At 53.6% G+C, this 18,754-nt stretch overlaps 1 protein-coding gene across 2 annotated transcripts; it reads left to right on the top strand.

Moving 5' to 3' along the window:
* Window positions 1-19: 19 nt before the first annotated feature.
* Window positions 20-18,182, top strand: CC2D1A (coiled-coil and C2 domain containing 1A). Of its 2 annotated transcripts, none has more exons than XM_020916626.2 (29): window positions 20-316; window positions 1,663-1,798; window positions 3,459-3,574; window positions 3,662-3,727; window positions 3,990-4,124; window positions 4,221-4,455; window positions 8,775-8,899; window positions 9,344-9,416; window positions 9,599-9,670; window positions 9,763-9,893; window positions 9,973-10,045; window positions 11,313-11,446; window positions 11,819-11,930; window positions 12,013-12,185; window positions 12,915-13,037; window positions 13,122-13,180; window positions 13,273-13,389; window positions 14,743-14,816; window positions 14,893-14,951; window positions 15,073-15,124; window positions 15,232-15,331; window positions 15,417-15,507; window positions 16,166-16,303; window positions 16,399-16,460; window positions 17,032-17,095; window positions 17,187-17,313; window positions 17,396-17,472; window positions 17,546-17,593; window positions 17,668-18,182. In XM_020916626.2, exons 1-29 carry the CDS (start codon window positions 257-259, stop codon window positions 17,686-17,688), a joined length of 2,853 nt encoding a protein of 950 aa, XP_020772285.2. In that variant the 5' UTR covers window positions 20-256; the 3' UTR covers window positions 17,689-18,182. The 2 variants fall into 2 exon arrangements, with proteins under 2 accessions (XP_020772285.2, XP_020772284.2); XM_020916625.2 differs by having other exon boundaries at window positions 21-316; window positions 16,396-16,460.
* Window positions 18,183-18,754: the final 572 nt, after the last annotated feature.

Raw genomic sequence — 18,754 nt, 5'->3', positions numbered from 1 at the left:
CACTGCCTGCCGGGAATTGTAGTTTGTGTTGTGGGCCCGGCAAGTCCAGTGGCTGCGCTCCGGTGCCGCGGCGCCCGAGGGCCGAGGCGGAAGTGGGGCAGCCACCTGGGGGCCGAGGGCGTGGGGTCGGCGGTCTCGGGGCGCCGACAAGGGGCGTGGGACTCAGGAAGGGTGCGTGCGCGGCCATAGGCCCCGGGGGAGGAGGCAGGGCAAGGCCAGGCCAGGGGTCCAGTGGTCCGAGTAGCCAGCCAGGAAGATGCACAAGAGGAAGGGACCCCCGGGACCCCCGGGCCGAGGCGCCGCCACCGCCCGCCAGGTGAGTCTGTATCCCATGGCCCCGCCGAGGTATCCCATCCCACCCTTGTCATACGTTCAAGGGAGGGCCCCACCCCCCAAGGGAACCTGCGCTCCAGTCCCAGGTGATCCCGCGTCCCCGCCCCCTAGGTTAGGTTCGACCCCCACAGTAAGGCCTGTTGGCCCGGGCTTCCCAGCTCCTGGCGCCCCGCCCAGGGCTCAGGGCCACCTGTTGCAGTAGCAGCGCCAGTCGGGGAGGGGAAGGCCTCGAACCTGGGATAAGAAAAACAGTTATGGCTTTCCTGGACTGAGCATTCGTGGAACCCTCGCATCAGCTTGGCCAGGTCATACTTTTTTATCCCCATTGTACTGATGAGGACACTGAGGCCCAGAGAGGCGAAGACACCTGTCCAAGGTCATAGGGATCAACTGCTTGGCCAGAGCTAAGGGCAAATCCAGACTGCCTGCCATGAGCCCACAGAATTGTGATTGGGCCCCTTCTCCCTCTCTCATTACCTTTTTCCTAGGCATTGGGAGAGTTTGATTTTTCTCAGCTTTGATGGAAGGAGCTCAGGCCAAAACTTAGTGCCCAGGCATTAGTCTGGCTGACCTGAAGTTCCCTCTGGGCTTCTGCATATTGGATACTTGGCTTCACACCTCTAAGCCTCAGTTTTCTCATCTGTACAATGGAGGCCTTAAGAGTGCATTTCACAGGATAGTTGTGAAAATTCATTGAGATAGTTTACAGAAAGTGCTAGAACATAGCTCTCAATAAATGGTGTCATCATCGTTACTGTTAGATGGAGCCATGTATGATTGCCGATACTTGGCCATTTTTGACCCAAAGAAAGGGGGCGTAATTTGTGTACTCAGCCTAATATTGTCACATCATGGTTGGTCATTAGCAAGGATAGGATGGGAAGACAGGTGTGTCACACAGCCAAGACCTCACTTCCAACTTCAGCACTGTCTGTGCTTCCTTTTACTCTTGACACCTCCAGCCTTCCTGCATAGCTCCCTCTGCTGAAGATGCTGGAATGGAAAAACCCAGTTGTGCAGAGTGACTTTGCTTTGGGGAAGGGTGTAGGGCCTTATTTCACCACTGAACTTGGCTAGCAATACATCACAGGTGTGGGCTGAGAGCAGGCAGTTGGATCTCTCTACCTGCCCTTTGCCCCATGTTGACCTGTGCCAGAGGAGTGACTTGGCCCATCGTGAGACACCTGTTGTGTCTGGGGCCTGTTCCAGCTGACTGGCTTTCCCCAGGAGCCCTGGGTTCCTCCCTAGCGGGCTCCAGGTCCATCATAGCTGCCTCTAGCTAGCTGGGGTGCATCCCATGGTATGACTGAACCCCCATTGTTCCCACAGCTGGGCCTGCTAGTTGACCTCTCCCCAGATGGCCTGATGATCCCTGAAGATGGAGTTAACGATGAGGAACTGGAGGCTGAGTTCTTGGCCTTGGTGGGAGGCCAGCCCCAAGCCTTGGAGAAGCTTAAAGGCAAAGGTGAGACTCTCAGTACACCCCTGGACATTTTCTGAGCTCCTCTTTGGAGCTGGGCACTGAGGCGAGGAGAGTATGAAGACAGAGAAGGTCCTTGTCCGCCTGGCAACCTCAGTCTGGGGAAGAGTTAAGCGATCGGCTCTGGCCCCAAAATGAGGATTCAAGTCCCACTTCTGCAACTAACTGGCTGTGTGACTTGCTGAGTTTCAGCAACTATATGGGGCTCAGTTTCCCTGTCTGTAAAATGGGAATAATGACCAATAATGGATGTGGCATGTCCTCCAACCCATGGTTCTGTGATCAGGGCTGGGATTGGGGGAGACCTGTGAGCTGGACTGGGATTCCAGGAGGAGGCACCTGCAGTGGGGAGGGCCAGGTGAAGAGTGGGGGAGGAGGTGAGTCACAATTTGTGCACAGGCCCTGGAAGAGGTGATGGGGGCAGGGGACTCTGCAGTGGTCAAGGGGGGCTGGAACTCGGGCACACGGAATCTTTACACTTTATAGCTAATGCAGTTGATCCTTGTTAGCTACGGATTCCGAATTTGTGAATTCATCTATTGGTTTAAATTTATTTGTAACCTCCAAATCAGTTGCTTGTCGCACTGCTGCAGTCATTCACAGACATGCATGGAGCTGCCAAAAGTTTGAGTCACCCAGTGTGCCTGTTCCCTGCCGAGGCGACACTCTGCCTTCTTGTCTCAGTGCATAAATAGTGTCCTTTTCTTGGTCTGTGGAATGTCAGCGCTTTTCTCATGTTTGTGCTTTTTGTTGGTTTTGCGGATCCATGTGGTCCCCAAGCGCAGTGCCAGAGTGCTGTTTCCTGTTCCTTAGTGTGAGAAGACTAGGATGTACCTTGTAGATGAGATGGCTGGATGGCATCACCAACTCGATGGACATGGGTTTTGGTGGCCTCTGGGAGTTGGTGATGGACAGGGAGGCCTGGCGTGCTGCGATTCATGGGGTCGCAAAGAGTCGGACACAACTGAGCGACTGAACTGAACTGTAGATAAGTTTCATTCAGGCATTAGTTATAGTACTGTTGGCCTCAAGTTCCATGTTAGCGAATCAACAATATATATTAACGAAGGTGTCTTTAAGTAGAAACGCACATAAAACAAGGATATATATTGCCTGTTTGACAACAATGTTGTGCCCAGAGGCTCATGAGAACTTAATGCTGTATTTCCTTCAGGGCCAGTTGGTTCACTATTCACTAATTCCAACTTTATAGAACATGGGTGCCGTGAATAACAAGAGTTACATGAACAACAAAATGCTGATAGGGTGCTGTTCTGAGAGCTGCATTTACCTTTAGGCCCTGCAGTCTATGGTGAGGGAGAGACTGTTATTGTCCCCATCTAACAGATGGGACGACTAAGGCCTAGGGAGGTGAAGCGACTCGCCCAGGGGTCCCACAGTGAGAAAGTTGCAGATCTGGGGTTCCAACTCAGGCTTGTCAAGGGAGAGATGAGGCCAGGGGGATCAACAGGGACTAGGATCATGCCTGCTGGCCCAAGGACAGTGGGGTGCCATGGAAGAGCCAGGAGAGGAAGACACTGCCCATTGCCTGCTCCCCTAATTTTCATGGCCATGGGTGAATGGGACAGGAGGCCGGGGACTCTTGAAGGATCCTGGTTCAACTGGGGCCTCCCATTGCCTCCAGGTCCCCTACCCATGGAAGCCATTGAGAAGATGGCCAGCTTATGCATGAGAGACCCGGATGAGGATGAAGAGGAGGGAACAGACGAGGAGGACGTGGAGGCTGATGATGACCTGCTGGTGAGCGCCCGGGGCGGAGGAGACCTCCCCCGTTGTTGTCCGCCCAGCAGGCCCTCACGACTGGCCCCCGGCCGTGTGTCCCTGCAGGCGGAGCTGAACGAGGTTCTTGGGGAGGAAGAGGAGGCTTCAGAGCCCCGCCCTCCTGTGGCCCAGGTATGCCCTTGACGCCGCTGGTCCGTGCAGCCCGGAGTTCAAGGCCTTCCTCCTCCCCTCTCAACCACGGGGCCTCGCGCAGGTGGCGGGGTGCCTCTCATCCCCAGTCCTCCACCCTGGGAGACGGGCAATGATTTCTGCCCCTTCGGGGTTACAAGGGGCAACACACCTGGTATACAGTAGGTACTCAACCCAGGAGGCTGTCAGGGTGGACCCGAGAGAGGGGTCACCACCCAGACCGTGCACCTGGCCCCTCCCGCAGCCAAAGGCCACAACGCCCAGCCCAGGGCTGGAGGCCACCTTGCAAGAGAGGCTGGCCCTCTACCAGACCGCGATCGAAAGCGCTAGGCAAGCCGGAGACAGTGCCAAGATGCGGCGCTACGACCGGGGGCTTAAGGTGAGTGGGCAGACAAGAGGGTAACCAGGTCCTCACCACTGCCCCCTGCACCCAGCTCCAGGCTCCTGCCAAACCCACGTTCACACCTTCTCCCAGACACTTGAAAACCTGCTGGCCTCGGTCCGGAAAGGCAAAGCCATTGACGAAGGGGACATCCCGCCACCTGTGGCTGTGGGGAAGGGTCCAGTGGCTACCCCCAGCCACACACCTGCACCCATCCCACCGGCCCCTCTGAACCCGCTGGCCCCAGATCCCCGGGTCATCATGGAGAGTCCTCCTTCCGCTGCTCCATCATCGTCCCTGGTCTCCGCTAAACCCCAGCCGCCCCCAGGTAGGCCACAGGCAGGGCTGGCTGATGTGGGCTGATGAGGGGGTTATTCATTCAGTGACTGGCCCTTTGGTGGGGGGGTACAGGGCCTGCACTGATTTTTATTTTATTTTTTTTTTATGCACTGATTTTTAGATATTTTTAACACCTTTCCCTCCCAAGATCCTACTTTCCAAGGGGAACACAGGCTCACAAGAGAGTTTTCTGTTGTGGTAGCTATAAAATATATTTAACAAAACATTTGCCATTTAACTATTTTTCAGCATGCAATTGAGTGATATTTATCACTTTCATGATATTGTGCAACCACCACCTCTATCAATTTCCAAAACTTTTTCATCTCCCCTATGCAGTACTAACTCCCCATTCTCCCTGGCCCAGTCCCTAGGAACCTCTGTTCTACTTTCTGTCTCTGGATTTGCCTCTTATAGATATTTCATGTAAATAGAATCATCCACTATTTGTTCTCCTGTGTCTGGCTTCCTTCAGTTAACAAAACGTTGCAGCATGTGTCAGAACTCCATTCCTTTTTAGAACTGAACAACATTATGGTTTTTTGATTTGGTTTTGGTTTGGGTGTGCCATGTGGCTTGCAGGATCTTAGTTTCCCGACCAGACACTGAACGCAGGTCCCAGCAGTGAAAGTGCAAAGTCCTAACCACTGGACCACCAGGGAATTCCCCTTAGAGTTTTTTTCTTTTTTTTAAGATTTGTTTATTTTTATTTTATTTATTTATGGCTGCGTTGGGTCTTCATTGCTGCTTCAGGCTTTCTCTAGTTGCAACGAGGGTTACTCTTCATTGTGGTGCACAGACCTTTTATTGTGGTGGCTTCTTTTGTTGCAGAGCATGGGCTCTGAGTGCACAGGCTCAGTAGTTGCACCTCGAGGACTCTAGAACACAAGCTCCATAGTTGTGGCTCACAGGCGTAGTTGCTCCATGGCATGTGGGATCTTCCCAAGACCAGGGATCGGCCCCATGTCTCCTGCACTGGCAGGCAGATTCTTAACCACCGGACGACCAGGGAAGGCCCCCACCCATAGAGTACTAAGTGAATTCTTCCCAAGGCCTCAGCTTGTCCATTGTCCCTGAAACTCACTTGCTGGAGAACACACCTCCAAAGAAGTTTTCTTTCCCCTAACCTCCCCTTCCCCCACCTTAAGAAAAGAAAATGGGGCAAACCAAAGGAGATACTCCAGTGCTCGCTTCGGCAGCACGTATACAAAGGAGATACTCCAAATGCTGGCCTGAGGTTCAGAAAGTGAACACCTAGTCGCTGAGTGCTTCAGCCAAGCTGGTTTCTGAGCTTTTGTTTTTAGTAAAGCTCAAGGACGACCATTGGAAATCATGACCTGAGATTCTCAGCTGAAATCACCAACAGTTTTTCATAATGGGATTTTTTTGTATATAGCTGCGCAGGGACCCTGAGAATCACGTGACATCTGTAAGACTCTGTCTCTTCCCATCTGTTTGACTGATGTGAAGCAGGTTTCTTTGCACGTTAAAAACAAAAAAGGAAAGTAGGGAAAGAATGAACAAGGAAACAGGAGCTAAGTGCTAGGGGGTGGACCCGGCCCCCACCTTGTCAACAAACGCTGCCTTGCCAATACAGTTTTACTCTTAGTATATCAAAATTATCTATCAAAAAAGCTCGATGTAGTTAAGATTGGCTCAATTTTGTGCAAAAAAATAATTCCAACAGTAATTCTGCCCCAAAATAAAAAAATTTTTAACACTGAGAGGGACTTGCAATGGCAGGAGATAAAGCCAATGAAATGTCAGGGTGTTACAGGACTTCCCTGGCGGTCCAGTGGTTAAGACTTTGCCTTCCAATGCAGCGGGTGCAGGTTCAATCTCAGCTCGGGGAGCTAAGCTCCCACATGCCTCGGAACCAGAAAACTAAGACGTAAAACAAGCAATATTGTGACAAATTCAATAAAGACTTTAAAAATGGTCCACATTGAGATATGTCAAGATATTGGGCAGGGGGAGATAAATTAGGAGCTTGGGATTAACAGATACACCTTACTATATATTAAATAGTTCCAAAAAAACCAAGGATCTACTGTATAGCCCAGGGAACTTATGCTATACAGTAGATATATACATTAAAGGTTATTACAAAGTAATAACCTATAATGGAAAAGAATCTGAGAAAGAACATTTATTTATATATATAAATAAATGAATCAGGTTTCTATACACCTGAAATTAACACAACATTGTAAATTAATTATACCTCAATTAAAAAAAATGTCAAGTTGTTTTGCTTCAAATTGGACACCTTCTCAGGCAAGTCCACCAAAACAAAGCAGTGAGTCCAGTTATCGGTCTGAAAAAGTACAACAGGTACTTGGTACTGTTTTCCAGGTGTTTCTAGGATGTATATCTGGGTGGTGGGTGGTGTATCTATTGTATTTTATTTTTTATACCAAAAATTGTACTTATTGATTTCAATTTAAGAATACTTCTCCTAAGAACATATTAGGCATATTATTTGAAGCTGTATCTAATATAGTGTTTAAAAAGCTGTTTAATCCTGTTTCCCAACTTTGCTGATACACTGCAGAAAGGTACATTTAAATGTACAATAAGGTGTTAAAAAGAGACTCTCGAGTACCCAAATGCATCATGTTAGGATACAATTCTGCCAGAAATGTGTATGTAAATAAGGAAAGATCTTAAGTTCTCAATTGCTCAATGTGAACCCTGGCATATATTTAAAAAGTAGGACTTCCCGGTCCTGTGGTTGGAAATCCGTTTGCTGATGAAGAGGACACATGTTTGATCCCTGGTCCATCCCTGAAGATTCCACGTGTCCAGTTTGTATTGAGAGATAAAGCACACCTGGTTTTCTTCAGCTTTGCTTTATTGCAATTCACAGATTATTGCGATTTTTTTTTTTCAGTTTGTGATAACTGTACTTTGAGCAAGTCTGTTGGCGCCATTTTTCCAACAACGTTTGCTCACTTTGTGTCTCTCTGTCACATTTTGGCAATTCTCGAAGTATTTCAAGGTTTTTCATTATTATTATATTTGTTATGGGGATCTGTGATCAGTGATTTTCGGTGTTACTGCTACAGTTTGCTGCAGGCTCAGGTGGTAGTTAGCATTTTTTAACAATAAATTTTTTTTAATTTAATGAGTTATTTATCTTTGGCTGCGCTGGGCCTTCGTTGCCGCACATGGGCTTTCTCTAGTTGCGGTGAGCAGGTTTGTCCTTGGAGTGGCGACTCATTGCAGAACATGGGCTCTAGGGTGTTCAGGCGCAGTAGTTGCAGTGCATGGGCTTAGTTACCCTGTGGAACAATAAAATTTTCTTATATTAAAGTATGTACATTGCTTTTTTAGTCATAATGCTATTGCATACTTCATAGACTGCAGTATAGTGTATATGTACTGAGACACCAAAAAAACCTGAGTGACTCACTTTATTACAAAATTGCTTTATTGAGGTGATCTGGAACCAAACTTACACTGTCTAAGAGGTATGCCTGTAAATGGATAAACAAATGTGCTCTGTCCATATAATGGAATATTATTCACCCTGAAAAGGGAGGGAAATTCTGACACACGCTACAGCACAGATGAACCTTGAAGACATTATGCTGCGTGAAATAAGTCAGTCACAAAGGGACAAATACTGTATGATTTCACTTATGGGGTCCCCTGGGGAGTCAAATTCCCAGAGACAAAAAAGTAGACCAGTGGGTGTCAGGGACTGGGGGAGGGGGATGGGGAGTTAGTGTTTAATGAGGACAGAGTTTCAGTTGGGAAAGATGAAAAGAGTGCTGGAGTTGGATGGTGGTGATGGATGTAAAACAATGTGAATGTCCTTAATGCCACTGAACTGTATACTTATAAAGGGCTAAGATGGTAAATTTTATATTGTGTGTATTTTGCCACAATCTGAAAAAATGAAAAGGGAAATATTGGTGAGTTTCAAATCACCATGGTAGTTAGGATACATTTGATTTAAAAGAGCATGCCCATTGATTTAGTGTGATTTTCTTTATCAAATGTCAGTATTTGAAGACACTAGGAACAACAGCCATTGCCACTTTCTCAATTCAAAATGAAAAGTTTTAGATGTCAACTTAACGTGTAAGAGTACAGAAAGTTTTCCAGAATTTTCTTGGGGACAAAATAGCATAGGCTGTAGAGACTGACAGTCATAGGGTTGAGTCCTCACTATGTCTTCTTCAGGCTATGTGATTCGGGGAAACAGCATCCCCTCTCTGAGCCTCAATTCTCAAGTCTCTAAGGTGGGCCTTTGTTGTGAGAATTAAGTAGAAATAGCTTGTGTGCCGTTCCCTCTCTCAGGTCCTTGCAGCCCTGGCCCCCTGGCCCAGTTGCAGAGCCGCCAGCGCGAGTACAAGCTGGCTGCCCTCCACGCCAAGCAGCAGGGAGACACCGCCACTGCCGCCAAACACTTCCGTGTGGCCAAGGTGCGTCCAGAGGGGTCAGGGTTGGAGGTAGAGGACAGGATGCCTCTGACATTGTGTGATAGCAAAGAACAGGGGCTCTGGAGTCAGACAGACCCAGATTTGAATCCCAGTCACTCCGTGAATATAGTTTGCTGCACCTCCTGAAGCCTCAGTTTACGCTCTCTGTGAAATGGGCATAAATGTCTGGAGGAGGCTTGAGCAAGATACCACAGAGGGACTTCCCTGGTGGTCCAGAGACTGACCACCAGGTCAGTCTGCGCTTCCACTGCAAGGGGAGCAGGTTCAGTCCCTGGTCACAGAACAGCCAAAAATAAAAAATTTAAAAAGATGCTGCAAAGGAAGGGACAGAGTGAGGAGTCGTCTGCCATGTGGCAGGTCGTGGAGGCTCCCCGTGGGGTCCTAGCTCCCAGCTGCAGCCTCCTCCCCTGATCTTCCTTCTCCCAGAGCTTTGATGCTGTCTTGGAGGCCCTGAGCCGGGGGGAGCCTGTGGACCTGTCGCGCCTGCCCCCTCCACCTGGTGAGGACCCCACCCTGCCCATCCTCCAGGACTGCTGGAGGTCTCCAGGACGTTCTTGCTGATGCTGCTGCCCCTTCGGTCAGGGGGTCCCCAGGGACCCCAGCGTCAGGCCAGACTAGCCTGGTCGGGGGAAGGGCGGCCACAAGTAAGCCCCCCACTGGACTGGACCTCTCTACCCCTAGACCAGCTGCCCCAGGGCCCATCATCACCGCCTGTGCAGTCTCCAGCTCCTGCTGTGGTGCCCTCCACTCCAGGTACGCTCCTGGGACCCTGTGGGGTGGGCCGGCCAGAGCGAGACAGTCTCCTCTCACCAGGACCCTTAACTCTACCCTCTGGTCTGGCCCAGAGACTCCTCCACCCCCGAAGACCCTCCTGGAGGCACTAGAGCAGCGAATGGAGCGGTACCACGTGGCTGCGGCTCAAGCCAAGACCAAGGGGGACCAGCGGAAGGCTCGCATGCATGAGCGCATCGTCAAGGTGCGTGGAGACCCAAGTAGGCGGGTGGCCACCCCTAGAGACTTTGTCCAGGAAGCCCTGACACCTGTGTTCCTTGCAGCAATACCAAGACGCCATTCGAGCCCACAAGGCTGGCCGAGCGGTGGACGTGGCGGAGCTGCCCGTGCCTCCAGGTAGGCCCTGCCCCCAGCTCCACCCCACCAACCTCTGAGCCTTTGCAGGTGCTGTTCCCTCCAGCTGTCCAGTCCCAGGTAGCTGACAGTTTGCACCTTCAGAAATTCTGCACGCTTCTTAGATAACGGGTACCCTAAAATAATTTACCATGGGAATGTTTACACCACAGAAATTGGCGAACACTAAAAATTAGGAGGTTTTATCTGAAGAGTCTGTTGACCAGCCCACCACTGTCTGGTCATTTATTTATTTTAAAACATTATGTATTTATTTTTGGCTGTGCTGGGTCTTTATTGTTGCATAGGCTTTTCTCCAGTTGCAGCGAGCAGGGCCTACTCTCCAGTTGTGGCACACAGGCCTCACTGCGGTCGCTTCTCCTGTTGCAGAGCACAGGCTCTAAGGCATGCAGGCTTCAGTAGTTGCAGCTTGAGCTCTAGAACTCGGGCTCAGATATTGTGGCATTGGGGCTTAGTTTCTTCACAGCATGTGGGATCTTCCCGGATCAGGGATCAAACCCGTCTCTTGCTTTGGCAGACGGATTCTTTACCACTGAATCACCAGGGAAGGCCCTGGTCATTTCTTCTTTGACTCACTCCTTCCTAGTCATCAGCTCTCAGTTTTACGGATAGCTCCCCAGCTTCCCATCACCCCCGCCGGTGGGTTGGAGGTGTCTTCTGGGATCTCAGAGCTGCCTGTGTGTCCACCATGAGAGCAAGTACAGCTCTGCACGTTGGTCCCCCAGGAGTCCCTCCAGGCCCAGGGCCACCTCTTATGCCCAGCACACCGCCTCACATGGTGCTTGCCTGTTGGAGTCTGATCACGGCCCGGCCAGGGTCAGGCAAGAGGAGCCGAGAGCAAAGAGGGAGGTTAGGATGGTCTGACATCTCCACAAAACCAGTAGCACCTCCTTTCTTGCATTCAGAGTAGATTCAGGGCAGGGACTTCCCTGGCAGTCCTTCCTGTTCCCTGGGTCCGCACTTCCGCTGCAGGGGGCGTGGGTTCGATCTCTGGTTGGGGAAGTAAGATCCCACATGCCTCACGGTGCAGCCCATCCCGCCTCTCCACAAAAAAAAAAGAAAGAACCAAGAAAACTCAAAGTATTGTGTTGGCCAAAAAGTTTGTTCAGGATTTAAAAACCAGAACAGACTTTTTGGCCAACCCACATAGATGCAAAGGCCTGAGGCTCCTTAGCAGGGGAAGAACCTGTGTCTCAATCAGTATAGTGTGGGCCTCACCCTCCTGACTGGGTCCCAACTGGCCACCTAGGCTTTCCCCCGATCCAGGGCCTGGAGGCCACCGAGCCCACCCAGCAGAGCCTGGTGGGGGTCCTGGAGACCGCCATGAAGCTGGCCAGCCAGGACGAAGGCCCTGAGGATGAAGAGGACGAGGAGCCTAAGAAGGTGTGAGGGGCCAGGGCCTCGGGGTGAGGCAGGGGAGAGGCATGGCAGCAAAGCAAAGCCCCAGTAGTCCTGGCCTTGAGCCAGGAAGAACCGGCTGCACACCCGGGCCTGCAGCTTCCTGGCCATGAGGCCACGGGCAAGTCCTCTTGCCTTCTGAACTTCGGGCTCCTCTGTACCGCGAGCACAGTCCTAGTCCCTACCTCCTGGGGCTGCTGCCAAGGTTTAGTGTGAACAAGATCATATGTTGTGTTCAGTGCTGAGGAAATAGACACTGAGATGGTCAGTGTTGTCGCTGTCAGGCCTCAACCCTGTGGGCAGCAGACTCGTCACAGGCGCTGGGAAAGCTCTGACTTGCTCTCCATCCCTCTGCAGCTCAGCAGCCCTGCAGCCCCCACAGCCCAGCCCAAAGCCCCACCTTCAAAGGCACCCCCGTCAGGATCTGCCCCCATAGCCAAAGCAGCCCCCAAAGGCACATCCACCAGAGGTAGGTACGCCCCTCCCCACCTGGGCAGCCGATTGCCTGGCTGTGGGTGGGGCGGCACCTGCAGATGCCCCTGTACCCACAGCCCAGCAGCAGCTGGCCTTCTTGGAGGGCCGCAAGAAGCAGCTCCTTCAGGCTGCGCTGCGAGCCAAGCAGAAGAACGACGTGGAGGGCGCCAAGATGCACCTGCGCCAGGCCAAGGGGCTAGAGCCCATGCTGGAGGCCTCACGCAACGGGCTGCCTGTGGACATCACCAAGGTGAACTCCCCTCTAGGCCTTCTGGACCTTCCCAGGCCCTCACCCTTCGGACTTCTGCCACTTAGCAGTTGCATGACTTGGAATGTATTTATCAGGGTCCAGGTTAAACTGCTGTAACAAACCCCTCTCCCCCGCCCAAGACAGTGGCTAAAATAAGACAGACATTTATGTTTCCTGTATGTGACACCCAGGGCATTCTGGTCTATAAAAGAAACCTCTAAAAAAGCCCTCCAGGGCCCAGGTTCTTTCCATCTTGTTACTCTGTGACACCCTAGGAGGTCATTCTTGTCCACGTGGTTAAAGTGGATTGACCTTTGACCAGATAAGCAGATGGCTTATCTGCATCCTGACTATGGGCAGTGATGTGGAGTTGCCATCACTTCTACTTGCCTCCCATTGGCCAGAACTGAGTCATATGGCCACACTTAGCTGCAGGGGAGACTGGGACATGTAGTCTCTTGCTGGGCTGCTGTCTGTCCAGCCAGAACTCCATTACTAGGGAAGAGGGATTGGAGATCAGGGTAACAAATTGTGCCATGTGGAAGAGACCATCCACTTCTCTTTGAGGATTACTTTTCTCCTTGGGAAAGAAGAAAAAACAGGGCCTGCGGGTGAAGCTGTAGTCAGGGAAAGCCTCTTGAAGGAGGCGTGATGTTTCTGCAGAGCCCTGGGTGGGTCTGCTCATGGCTGTCCAGCAGGCCCCTCCCTCACAAGCCTCGTCCTCCCCAGGTGCCGCCTGCCCCCATCAACAAGGATGACTTTGCCCTGGTCCAGCGTCCCGGCCCAGGTCTGTCTCAGGAGTCTGCCCGACGCTACGGCGAACTCACCAAGCTCATAAGGCAGCAGCACGAGGTGAAGGGGACTTCCCTGTCTCAGGTCATCACCAGTCACTCGGCCCCGCTGCAACCCTCCCCTCACTGTCTTCTGCTCCCCCAGATGTGCCTGAACCACTCTAACCAGTTCACTCAGCTAGGCAACATCACTGAAACCAGCAAGTAAGAAGCCCAGCCCCCATGCCCCACTGACTTCTGCACCCCGCAGCCTGCCCCTGGGACCAGGGACCTGAGCAGGGCCCTCTCGCTGGCAGATTTGAGAAGCTGGCGGAGGACTGTAAGCGGAGCATGGAGATTCTGAAGCAGGCCTTTGCCCGGGGTCTCCCCACACCCACTGCTCGCTTTGAGCAGAGAACCTTCAGCGTCATCAAGTAAGGCCCCCTATACCCTGCCACTGACCCTTTGGAGAGAGGGGTTCACACTCCTCAGAAGCTAGCAGAGGACTTGCTTCTGGAGAAACGTTTGGGTGGTCTGGTGGGAGCAGAGCATGTGCAAGGGTCCTGAGGCAAATACGCCGTATGAGTAAAGGATGGCAATCGAGTGTTGACAGTGACACGTTTGGAAATGGGGACAGTCTAGTGAATGCAGAGCTGGGCCTCATCCCAAAGGCCTGGGCAAGCTCACGGAGTGGTGAGGTGGGTCCTGCTCCTGTTACATCATCTCACACTCCAGGGAGTTGGGGTCATTTTTCCCACTTGTACACAAGGTTAGGGGTGGCCACTGGGGTAACCTAACGTCACCGCTTACCCTGGCTCCCCCACATCTGCACAGCCTGGCTCCCTGTCATCCTCTCACCTCCTCCCACTGACCCCACTTCTCTCACCCCCTGCTACACAGACTTCTTTTTGGTCAGTCAGACACAGCAGCTGTGTTCCCACTCAGGACCTTTGCACCAGCTGTCTCCTCTGCTTAGACCCTCTTATGCAGATTACCATGTAGCAGTCTCTTTCTTTTTTAAAAGTTTTTTTGGCTGCACTGCATGGCCTGCAGTATCCTAATTCCGTGACCAGGGATCAAACCCATGCCCCCTGCAGTAGAAACTCGAAGTCAACCACTGGACTGTTAGGGAAGCCCCTGTAGCCACCTCTTCTTGACATTCAGTCACCTATGATGTTACTTCTGAGAAGCGCTCCTTGATGGCTCTGTCTAGAGCAGCACCTCCCAAGCACACTCCACTCTCTCCAGGGTTTTAATCCTCTGCAGAGTTGTTTTTGTTTTGTTTATTTATATATTCAGGGGTCATCTGTTCACTTAGCTAACCAGGGCTCCCTGAACACAGGTGTGGTCTGCCTCATTTACCTCTGTATTTTCAGCAGTTAGGACACTGGCTGGCATACAGTAGATGCTCAAAAAACCTTGTCAGAGAAAGAGAAGGTCCCACAGCAGCTAGGGTGCTTGGTGAATTCTAGAAGATTCCAGAAACTTCTAGAAGGTTCCAAAAATCTTATGCAAGGAAAGCGGTCCCACAAAGGTGAGGCCACTGACTGGTGCAGAGCTGGTCCCAAATAAATACGTGCAGATTGATGAAAGGACTAAATAGGTAGCCAGTGGCAGACCTCGATAGAGAATTGTAGTCTGTCTGGTTCTAAAACTCAAGCCTGAAAAAAAAAAAAAAAAACTCAAGCCTGGGACCTGAGACACCCTCACGAGACTGGGGGGCGGGCCGAGAAGGTGGGCAGGATGGTGGCACTGAGGTGCCTGTCTCCCACCCTCCCTCCTGGAAGGATCTTCCCTGACCTCAGCAGCAACGACATGCTCCTGTTCATCGTGAAGGGCATCAGCTTACCTACACCGCCAGGTGAGGGGGCACCAGGCAAGGGGCAGGGCTGTGGGGTCCACCCGTCTGCCCAACTCTGACCCTTGTCTTCCCGCAGGGCTGTCTCCTGGTGACCTGGATGTCTTTGTTCGGTTCGACTTCCCCTATCCCAACGTGGTACATGGGGAGCTGAGGGGGGATGCGCTCCAGCCCCCTCAGGCCTGGGGGGTGTGGGGCCGGCAGGGGTTCAAGGGCAGGCCCCAGCCCCTGAGCTTTTTCACCTCCTGTCTGGTCACAGGAAGAAGCTCAGAAAGACAAGACCAGCGTGATCAAAAACACAGACTCCCCTGGTGAGCCCTGGCAGGAAGCAGTCCCCCACCTCCCCTCCCCACAGAAAGCCCATGAGACCATAACCTGATCCCACCCGCCCCTCCTCTCTCCCTCCTTCCCCCGGCAGAGTTCAAGGAGCAGTTCAAGCTCTGCATCAACCGCAGCCACCGTGGCTTCCGAAGGGCCATCCAGACCAAAGGCATCAAGTTCGAAGTGGTCCACAAGGGGTGAGCTGGGGCCACAGGTGCTCTCTGGGCTCCGGAGGAGGGGGAGGTGCCCAGGAGCAAGCATCCTGTCCCCTCTCACACACAGGGGGCTCTTTAAGACTGACCGGGTCCTGGGCACAGCCCAGCTGAAACTGGATGCCCTGGAGACAGCCTGCGAGGTCCGAGAGGTCCTTGAGGTGAGAGAGGGACGTTGGTCTGAGCACTTGGGTGGAGCCGTGCCGCTCAGGCTCCCTGCCCTGAGCCTGCCAGGGGTCCTCTCTGCCGGCACAGCCCCTCCCCAGAAACACCAGGCTTCCCCACTGCCCAGCCCTGAGTACCCCTGCACCCTGCTCCATTAAGAGCAGCTGGTGTCTCAGCCATACCCGGGGGCTCGTATTTTGGAAATTTCTCTGGTTGTCCTGGAGCCCAGCCCTGAGCCTCTAGCCACTTCCTGCTGCTGCTTTTTTTTGTAGTTTTATTTACTTATTTATTTTGGCTGTGCTGGGTCTTCGTTGCTGCGCAGGCTTCCCTCTAGTTGTGGCACACGGGGGCCACTCTCTGGTTGTGGTATGCAGGTTTCCCGTTGCGGTGGCTGCTTTTGTTGTGTGCACGGGCTCTAGGGCACACAGGCTTCAGTGGTTTAGGTGTGTGGGCTCAGTAGTTGCAGCTCCCAGGCTTTAGAGCACAGGCTCTATAGCTGTGGCACACGGGCTTAGTTGCTGAGCAGCATGTGGGATCTTCCTGCACCAGGGATCGAACCCATGTCTCCTGCATTGGCAGGCGGATTCTTTACCACTGAGCCGCCAGGGAAGCCCCACTGCATGCTTTTTAACAGCCTCCCCTCACTCCCATCAGGTCCTGGATGGTCGCAGGCCCACAGGGGGGCGGCTGGAGGTGATGGTTCGGATTCGCGAGCCACTGACGGCCCAGCAGTTGGAGACCACGACAGAGAGGTGGCTGGTCATCGACCCCGTGCCAGCATCCATGTCCACAGTGAGACCCCTGCCCATCAGCAGCCCTGGGGGGGACGGAGGGGCTTGGTTCAAGGCGGCCGAGACTTACAAGACTGGTTCTGTCCTCTGAAGCAGGTTGCTGGGCCCAAAGGGAAGGCTCCTCCCATACCTGCTCCTGCAAGGGAGGCAGGGAACAGGTAGGTGACTGGGCCCAGCTGTGCTGGAGAGAATGCCCTTCTTCTTATCTCAGCCTCTCCTGGACAACTTATCATCAGGCACAAATTAGAGCATGTCTCTCCCCTGCTTCAAAACCTTTCCTGGCCCCTCTTCTGGAGCATCTAGTTTAAACTCCTCAGCTTGATCTTTAAGACCTTTTGTGATCAGACCACTGTCAATAATCCAGCCTTTTTCCCCCCACTTCTTCCGGTTGGTTCATGGCTACATTTAGTTTTCACGAGCCTCTTGGCTACTCTGTGTTACAATACCTTGAGCACCCCTATGGCCACACTTGCTCCTTGCTCCTCTGCCCAGCTCTGACTCCTTTGATTCCCAGATTGGCCGTCACCTCCTCCAGGAAGCCCTCCCTGACACCTGGCATCACAGTAGCCTGAGTGTATACCCATTGTCCCTGTCTGGTTGTGGATTCAGCAACACAGAGGGGAGCCTGGCTTGTCTCCCACTGTCCCCCGGGGCCCATTGTGTTTGTTGAGTTAACAGGGTTGGGGGTGGGAGTTCCCTGCAGCCCCTCACCCCTCGCCAACCCCATAGATCAGCACGGCCCCTGCATAGCCTCAGCGTGCTGGCCTTCGACCAAGAGCGTCTGGAGCGGAAGGTGGGTACCGCCCTGTGAGGCTCAGTGGGGCAGGACTGGGGGGTCCGCGGGTCGCTCACAGCTCCCTTTGCATCCTCTCCACCAACCCCAGATCCTGGCCCTCAGGCAGGCGCGGCGGCCAGTGCCCCCTGAGGTGGCGCAGCAGTACCAGGACATCATGCAGCGCAGCCAGTGGCAGCGGGCACAGCTGGAGCAGGGAGGCCCGGGCATGCGGCGGGGTAGGAGCTCAGGGATGGGTGTGGGCAGAGGGGTGGAGGCCACGGGCCCCATCCTGATGTCCCCCCCACCTCCATCCCTCAGAGTACATGGCCCAGCTGGAGCGCCAGCTACAGTTCTACACGGAGGCCGCCCGGCGTCTGGGCAATGACGGCAGCAGGGTGAGCCAGGTGGGCGTGGGGGCATGGCCGGGGCCACCAGGGGCTGCTCACTGACTCCTTCTTCACCCCCTAGGAGGCCGCCAAGGAGGCACTGTATAGACGGAACCTGGTCGAGAGTGAGGTGAGCAGCTTGGGCATTGAGAGTGAGTGGGTGAATGTGTCCCCCGTCCTGACCCGAGCCACTTCTCCCCGCAGCTGCAGCGGCTCCGCCGGTGAGGGCCGGCGGGACAGGCAGCCCCCGGAGAGCTGGGAGCGGGCCTGCGGCCCCGATACTGCCACAGCCTCGGACCAGACAAGCAGACAATCAGTGGACAGTCAACTCTGGCCGGACACATCCCCCACTGGGCCCACCTGGCCCTGCTGGAGCCTCCCCAGCAGGGGGCGTCGGCAGGGTCTGCCAGCCTGTGTGTGCCCCTCGCCCAGGCCCAGCTGGGTGGGCCCCGGAAAGTCCGTTTGCACAGCCCAGGGGTGCACAGCCCCTTGCCAGCCTCCAAAGCGGGAGGGTGGCTGGGACCAAGCCCCCAGGGCCCTTGCAAGCACTTTACTTCCTGTCCCTCCCCAGCCTTAACCCTGATGTCCACCCACACCCCAAAGAAACCGCTGAGGCCAGCCAGGGTCAGCCAGGCTCCCCAGAGGGTTGCCCTGGCCCAGCTGGGCCCCCAGGGCTGACACATGGAATAAACAGCCAGGGCCACACCCGGCTCACTCTGTCCTGCCCTTGTTTCTTGTTCCTGCCCCCAGTGCCTGGGCTGGGTCTCCCCCACTGCCCCACCCCAGGGTGCTGATGAAGAGGTGCCTGCGAGAGGAGCAGGCTGGCTGGGAGCGTGCCCATGAAGGACATGGTCTATGCGCACACTTTGCAGGGATGTGGGTGAAGGCCCATGTGTGTGTCCTTGGAGTCTGTAGTGCACCTGAGGGCATCTGTGTGTGTCTCTCCAGCTGGTGGCCTTGGGTATATCTGGGTTTACACACAAGGTCAGGTCCTACATGGTGGTGCCTGGTGACCCATGTGCATCTCAGGGCCTTTCAAGGCAGCCCTGCCGCTCGTGGGCCCCAGGACCTGGACTAGACTGCTGGACCCACTTAGCATCCCAGAGCTTCAACTTCCGCTGCTGGATACGGCATGATGAGAGCCCCTGCCACAAGTGGAAGGGTACCTGGTCTGCGGTGAGCACTTGAAAGGGCTAGGGGGGTTTTTCTGTTTGTTTTTTGGTCACGCTGCAAGGCATGCAGGATCTTAGTTCCCCAACCAAGGATTGAACCCACACCTCCTGCAGTGGAA

The sequence above is a fragment of the Odocoileus virginianus genome, chromosome 3 (genome assembly GCF_023699985.2).
Source record: "Odocoileus virginianus isolate 20LAN1187 ecotype Illinois chromosome 3, Ovbor_1.2, whole genome shotgun sequence".
Lineage (NCBI taxonomy): Eukaryota > Metazoa > Chordata > Mammalia > Artiodactyla > Cervidae > Odocoileus > Odocoileus virginianus.
The sequence above is the reverse complement of the archived record's forward strand: the minus strand, read 5'-3'. Positions and strand labels throughout refer to the sequence as shown.

Coding starts and splice junctions, on each gene's coding strand:
- CC2D1A (XM_020916625.2), top strand. CDS start 257: ATGCACAAGAGGAAGGGACCCCCGGGACCCCCGGGCCGAGGCGCCGCC. Junction 3,728..3,989: donor CCCGCCCTCCTGTGGCCCAG/GTATGCCCTTGA, acceptor CCCCTCCCGCAG/CCAAAGGCCACAACGCCCAG. Junction 13,181..13,272: donor AACATCACTGAAACCAGCAA/GTAAGAAGCCCA, acceptor TCTCGCTGGCAG/ATTTGAGAAGCTGGCGGAGG.